Genomic DNA, 7306 nt, shown 5'->3' on the forward strand with positions numbered 1-7306 from the left:
GACTCGCGATCGCGTGTATTATCGCGAAGAGATCGAGCATTTGTACGTTAACGTGTTCGATCGCGTGTGCGTTTCTATGTCGCGTGTGCTAACATGTATGTAACTTCGCGTGTATAAATTCTATTTCATAACCGTGTGCCTTTTGCATATTCGCGTGTATTCTTGGATAATCGCGCGCGGACCGTGAATCTAATACTTTATTTTTGGTGTACGGCTAAGACGCAAGAAGAGAGTGAGATCTTCCATATCACTAGAGTTACCGGTGATGTCGCCATGGAACGTGTTGTCTAGTGGATATGAGCTTTATTTTGTTATTGGTCCTACTGAATGTATGGACCTAAGTTATTAGGACAGAGAGTAATGGTTTCCGGACGTCACCGATTCATGAGCGCGCGAAAACGGACCTTTGTAGGTTCGCGTTTGAGACAGTGTTTGAAACTTCGTAAGTGCTAAAACGTTTTCCTTATTACCGGGGTGTTATGAAGTTTGCGCGATCTCGAACGTAGGTGTGCGCTATTAATCGCGAAAGGCCTAAGCGTTCGTATGTTAATGTGTTTGTCACATGTGCTCGCGTTCATGTGACTTCGCGTGCACAAGGCTGGATTTTGTAACCGTGTGGTCATTCCTATATACGCGTGCGTTCTTGGATAGTCACGCGGACCTTCATTCTGATTGTTAGTTTTCGGTGTACAATTCACATTCTGACAGGGAGTAAGTTACCCCATATCACTAGTCCTCGGTCATGTCGCCATGTAACGTGGTGTCCAGTGGATATGAGAGCTTTCTTTTTTCAATTGATCCAATTGAAGGCATGGACCTAGTCTGCTGATGTCAAGGATAGAAACATCCGGAAGTGACCGATTCATGATCGTGCGACCGCGGGAGTTTTTAGGTTCACGCTTGAGACAGCGTTTGAAAATTTATAGGAGCTGAGACATTCATTTTATCACCGGGATGTCATCATGTTTACGAGATCGCGGGTGTAGGTGCCGTGGATGGTCGCGAAGGGCTCTAGCATTTGTATATTAACGTATTTGTCACGTGTATGTGACTTTGCGTATATAATTTCGATTTTATAATGATGTAGCGTGTTTGATCGCGCGCGAACCGTGAGTCTGATGCTCAATTTTTAATGTATGGTACATATTGTAGAAGAGAGTCCGTTTCCCCATATCACTAGTGTTCCAGGTCATGTCACCATGGAATGTGATGTTTAGTGAATATGAGCGTCACTTTTTTGATTAGTTCAACTGAGGACATTAGTCCAGACTGGTAGGACCGAGGTAAGACTTCCGGACGTGACCGTTTCATGATCGCGCGAGTGGTGGGTTAATGTTTGAGACCGCGTTTGGAAGTTTAAAGATGCTACATTTACTGAACTACTGGGGTTGTTTCATGTAGGCAAAATCGCGGACGTAAGTATGTATGAATTATTACAATTGCATGGTCGGTGTTTTATCAAATATTCGTTTGAATATTTACAAAGGTTTTATAAACTGGATAGTTTGCTTTCTGAACATAAACGATCGAAGATTACCAAACTGCTGTTCTTAACAATATATTCGTCAGCGGGTCGATGGCATTTGCATGGTTCTATCCGTTTGTTTCGACCGTGGTAACGCAACAGCCAAGCTAGATACACATGGATAACTTGGTTTCGTTCATATATCGATGAAAGTTAACTTCAGGGGCTTCCATCCTGCGAGATTACTCACATTTGCGCATTGGTCCACTCAACATTATTCTGCTATTTCGAATCCGTAGTACCAAAACAGAGCTCTATACATTACTCGGTGTTCCGTATTTACGGAAGTCCCTTATAGCTAGGTACCACATTTTATGGCACAGAAAATAAATTGTTACCAATATTCATGTCAGGTGTCAGATATTTTAAATGTCAAAAATGTAAAGTAGATAGGGAATCCCATAAAACAGGACAAATACGCGATTATGAGAAGGCGACGGTGATAAAGCTCCCCATCAGATGATCTAAGCATGCAGTATACAACTGCTCAATTACCCTCCAAAGGAAGCGTAGTGCATTAAATGTACCACTCGTAATGTCGATTTTAGCGCTTGAACTACAACAATAATTTATCTTCAAATCATAAATTTATAACCCTAAACTGATTTTTCTTTTGATCGTTCACGCAAATCAATTAACAATCATCATTTGATCCCTGTTTTAACCTTTACATTCGCTAAGGTTTTTTGCTTGATAGATTCCCGCCAGTCAGCCTCGATCTTCACATACGTACCACCCTGCTGGTAGGTTACAAACTGCTGATTCTGCTCGCCACCCGTCTTCTTTCCGACCATCGCAATAATCTGCTTCATAGCACGTTCTTCATACTCTCGCTGATTGTCTTGATTACTGCGAGCTGACATGTCACCAGCCCATTGGCGACCGTACGATAATTTTGGCTTATGTTTGACGTTTTTGGGATGAAACGACATGGGGCTGCTATATTCGGATTCACCTCCGTCGCTACTGCTACTGGAGGAGTGACTCAAGATGGTACCAGATTTATCAACATCCTCCGATTCGGATTCAGTGTCAGATTCAGCCACTGATTGGGACAGCTGCCGAGTGACGAATTTTCGAGTAGAGCGGCTTGGTTGTACATCACCGTCTACATGGAACGTTGGGAGCAAACCTTGTCTGGAACGGTGAGGCAAAATCCCAATGCCGTTCCACCACGGGTCATTAACAGTGTTAGGTGGCTTAAACGGAGCAGTTTCATATAAACATCCTCCTTCGGCTGCCTGCATGGCAAGCTGTAGGATAGCACGATCACGATCCGTATCAGCTTGGACTGTGTGCTCGCGAAATTGACAACCCTGAAACAATACGTTTAGTAATCATTTGTGTTTAGTTCTAATCTTACCGTTGGTGCTGGAAGCGTCTCGTATCTATATGCCTGTTTCCCGCAGCACGGATATCTTCCAGCAGGCCCAGGAACTCTCCCCTCTGCGGCAGGTCCTAAAAACTGCGGTTGTTCTGGATGATACTGGCACCAAAGCATTTGATACACAGCAAAGTGGGTATCGCATATAGCACAATACAAAAAATGACAATGCCCCCAAAGCCGCCAGTATACTTTACGCCAAGAACGCAGTTCCTTATGTAGACTAGCCACATAACTGGTAATGTTCCACGCAGGGTCCTTAACGTGTGAACTGATGAGTTGACCCCAGCGATTTAGACGTATGTTTTGGGGAACACAATGTATGAATGTACTAACGGTTTGGGTTAAGAATTTACCGCATCGCAAGCAGCGAAACATGCCAACTAATGTAGCGTAGTGACCTCTGAGTGCTTGCGGTTCAATCTCACAGAGGCTTTGAATTAATTTTGTCCAGATACGAGGCGCGATTCGATCCTTCTTATCTTTAACCATTTCCAGCTCTAGATTTGTGAACATTGCTGCTAATCGAGTTATAATGCTATCATTCAGGCATGCCAAGTTTGCAGATGCTCTTACGACTTCGTTTAACCGAGCATGGCAAAAAGACAGACAATCTAACAGCAATGGCTCCATTTGTAGAAAGCTAGCTGATACTAAAATTGGCACTACGTTGGATGGATCAAGCATAGGCCAATCATCTTGAGATACGGATTCTTTCTTCACCCATTTCATAAGCCATTCAAATATCTGCAAATCGCAGTGTACAGATATGTCCATGTCCTCCAACCGTTGACCAGCTGTTACATCTCCAAAGTAACCCATCTTTGTGACAAGGAGTTTTTGAGGACAAGAAAAGTCCCTAGATGTTCCTTTGACTTCGTCACATACGTGGATGATGACTTCAGGCCTGAAATAGAATTAAACATGTCAATAAAAACAAAACGACTGGTTCGTTACGTTTTATTGTGTTGTTAACTCACTCTGATCGATTATCGGAGATAGTCATTTGTGAAACGGATGATTTCCTTCTTGCCTTATTCGTAGTACTGCTTGCAATTAGAAAGTTATGCGGTGCATCCGCAACACCCGAAAGGCTAGTTTTTTTAGAACTTCCGCAACCATGAAGATCCGAAGACGCTTCGCCTCCATTTGGTACTATTTTTGATGCACCTCCAACACCAGAAGTTATTTGCACAATAGGGTGTTGCGATGATTTTGAATTCGTTCCTTTACTATACCCATGTCCACTAGAATTTGAATTAGACGGGCAGATGAACGGTAGCACTGAATCAAGAATACCTTCGTTAAGCACTTCATCCAGCTTTTCATTTAACAATGCATCTAGATTCCGCTTGGGAACATCGACCGTCTCTTGTCTACTTTTCTGTGGTTTACTTTGCGAAAGTGCTTTCTTTTTGAAAATTTTCTTTTGTGCTGTACCGTCATTGCTATCTTTTTTGGTTGCCTGATGTCGAGCTAGCGGTGCTCCAGTGATATTACTAGGCCCATTTGGTAACCCATTGTTAACATGACTAATCAGCTCGTTCTTTGCTAGTTGGTTGTAGTCGAATGGAGGATTTTTCTTGCTGCTGTTAAAAGAATCGTTAACTTGACAAGTAATTTTTAAAAATTCCAAAAAATCATGCATCGAAATTGATTCGCCTCGGTTATGATCTTGATGCTCAGTCATTGATTCTAATTACGTTTTTCTTGCCTTAAACACTCAAATTTTTAAAAAGATTCTCTTTAAAATATAAACAGTTTACAATAATGAAATGAAAACGTGATATTGTCATAGCAACGGTAACTATTTCCGCTGGAACGACATTCAAAATCAACTAGCCCTGTGGATATGCGACAGTGTGAGTATTCGCTGTATACCTCTACACTGAGCAGAGATGCCAGATTTGCAGACAAGTCTGCAAATTCGCAGACTTTTAATTTAAGCTGCAGATTTTTTCGATGACGCAGATATTTGCAGATTTTCTAGTTTGGTTGCAGATATTTGCAGATTTTTTAGTTTTGTTGCAGATATTTGCAGATTTTTGAATATAAAGGCTTTTGGTTACACTAGCTTTCCTGACATTTTTGTTCTTCCCAGACATTTAAAATTATTGTTGCAGACATTTGAAAAAAGTACCTGGCATCTCTGACACTGAGAAACAAAAATATGCAGAGTTATGTCAACGACATAACAACAGGCAGTGCGTTCAACGGTAGCGGTAAAAATCAACTTGAGAGCCTTATTACCATTCAAATAGAAAAAAAAAGTTTGCTCCTTTATTTACAACGAATAACATGGTTGCTATGAAAGCAGCTGAAAATTATAGGTAAACAAAGAAGTGTTGTTAAAGAAATTTATTTTCCGACCTTACCAAAGGGTTACTCGATGTACTGGTAACTGGCGGTAAATGACTCGGACACTTTTTTCTTCAAAATATTTCATTAAGTTTCAGGTCGTGTCGTTGATTGGATGGTGTTTATGTCAAATAAAAATAACCCTGTGGGAAAACATGTATTCATTTTTTCTGACAGGGCATCATTTGTTGTGAAATTAAATATGTCAAACGCTTCCGATAGTGTCAAATAAAGACTGTCAAAATATTTCTTTATTTTAAAACTAAATTTTATTTTCACGTTTCCTGAGTTGGAAAAAAAACATCGAAAATCAGCTTTATCGGATTTTTTTCCCATTCAATGATTTAATGTGGAAAATTTAAAACAGAATGGTCGAGCTGTTTTAAATCTGATCCAAAAAAGTGCTCGAAAAATAGAACTGCATCTAGACTGCATCTCATCATTGCGATCGATCTGTTTTAATCGGTGATGTAAAATAGAAAAACAACTTATGTGTCACATAAATGATAAACAATAACAAAATCGAATAAACAATATTTTGATCAGGTGGCTGGATCATCGCATTAAGAACACCGTGTTCTAGATGTATTGTGACAGATCCAATTTATCCAACGGCTTGTCATTTTGAAACATTGAAACAAATTTACATCACAGCATTGCGAACAGCCTTAGCACACTTTCTATTCCCGTCTCTATTATTTTGCTGTGATTTTTATGCGTTTTCTAGCATATACTTCTAATAAGCATTCAATGAATGGGTAGCCCAAATGTAAAATTTACATCAGAAGAAACGAGAGGTAGATGGAAAAGTATGCTATTAGGGTTGCCACCCCTCCGGGTTTGACCCGGAGACTCCGGTTTTCGGGAGCGATCTCCGGACCTCCGGGTTTTACATCAATTTCTCCGGGTTTGGTGGAAGAAGAATAATTTAATTTTTTTGGAATTAATTGATTCTTTACAAAATATTTAAAAAGTCTAAGTTAAATATTACTCTGGTTCAGGTTTATTTTGCCCGACTTACCTCGTTTCAAGGTGGCGAAGATGAGTTCACCAAATATTGCTGATTTCTTTCATAAGGCAATGAATATGAAAAACATCAAATTTACTACAAATTAAGTAAAGTAATATTTCGCTATATGCTACAATTTAAATGTAGCATCCCACTAAGTCACTCAAAATGATGTAAAAAAGTCATTTTGCTGCAATTTTTTTTCAAATCACTTCACTGTTAGTGGAGCTGCACCAAGGTATGGCAGATTTGTTCTAATCCAACTTACTAGGTCAACATCAAACGAGTTTTTCCCTTGTTGTTGCTACTCCTGCAGCGACCCTTAACTGTAGGCTAGGGGGTGAGTTTTGCCTCTTTGTACCCCCGACCTCTGGTGATGAATAACCGACACCACATAGTGCTTCCCATGTGATGCCGCAGTCTCCTTTGCTATCCTTTTCCTGTTAGTTATGGAGGAGAGCAATGCTCGTTCGACTTATCCTGCACAGCGAGAGTAGCTGGTGTTTTTATATTCTTGGTATTTAGTAGGGGAAGTGAAATACTACACCAGATTAAACCGACCAAACCGTTCTCAAATAAGAAAAATTTACAGCTTTACTCTAACGTAGTAATAAAAAGCGATTAAAGTGCTCTAAACTGCCGAGCAATCGTTTTGATGCCAATTTCCGTCTAGTTCCACTCAAAATCCACCACCCTTCGGTCCCCCCCCCCAAAGTCCAGTGAAAATCTCCGGGTCACACACTCTCCAGAGGTGGTAACCCTATATGCTATCGATGATTAAATAAAGTTCTGTGTGTATGTCAAGATTTCTGAAGGGCGTTCCAGTAGACGGAAGTTACTCCAGAGTAATTACTCTGGAGTAACTTCCGTCTACTGGAGCAAACCTATATTGATGATGTATGTTCTTGCTTGCTTCATATGATAGGCCCATTAGTTTAATATTTATTGCCTAGGGTAAACACATTGCAAAGCAATGGGTTACAATATGCTAGAGCAAGACGACATGTTTCAATCAATGAATGGTTGGAGA

General features: G+C 40.4%; 1 protein-coding gene across 3 annotated transcripts; it reads right to left on the minus strand.

Moving 5' to 3' along the window:
- Positions 1 to 139: 139 nt before the first annotated feature.
- LOC131693755 (SANT and BTB domain regulator of class switch recombination) lies at positions 140 to 4694 on the minus strand. Of its 3 annotated transcripts, none has more exons than XM_058981876.1 (4): positions 4556 to 4694; positions 3890 to 4495; positions 2889 to 3816; positions 140 to 2841 (listed from the first exon to the last, which is right to left on the minus strand). In XM_058981876.1, exons 1-4 carry the CDS (start codon positions 4597 to 4599, stop codon positions 2170 to 2172), a joined length of 2250 nt encoding a protein of 749 aa, XP_058837859.1. In that variant the 5' UTR covers positions 4600 to 4694; the 3' UTR covers positions 140 to 2169. The 3 variants fall into 3 exon arrangements, with proteins under 3 accessions (XP_058837859.1, XP_058837858.1, XP_058837857.1); XM_058981875.1 differs by having other exon boundaries at positions 3890 to 4498; XM_058981874.1 differs by having other exon boundaries at positions 3890 to 4694.
- Positions 4695 to 7306: the final 2612 nt, after the last annotated feature.

Source organism: Topomyia yanbarensis, chromosome 3 (genome assembly GCF_030247195.1).
Source record: "Topomyia yanbarensis strain Yona2022 chromosome 3, ASM3024719v1, whole genome shotgun sequence".
Classification (NCBI taxonomy): domain Eukaryota; kingdom Metazoa; phylum Arthropoda; class Insecta; order Diptera; family Culicidae; genus Topomyia; species Topomyia yanbarensis.

Excerpts from the sequence above, each read along its gene's own strand:
- LOC131693755 (XM_058981874.1), bottom strand. The coding sequence starts at position 4,599 with ATGACTGAGCATCAAGATCATAACCGAGGCGAATCAATTTCGATGCAT. Across the intron at positions 3,817-3,889 it reads ATCTCCGATAATCGATCAGA|GCCTGAAGTCATCATCCACG; the intron begins GTGAGTTAACAA and ends ATTCTATTTCAG. Across the intron at positions 2,842-2,888 it reads AGACGCTTCCAGCACCAACG|GGTTGTCAATTTCGCGAGCA; the intron begins GTAAGATTAGAA and ends GTATTGTTTCAG.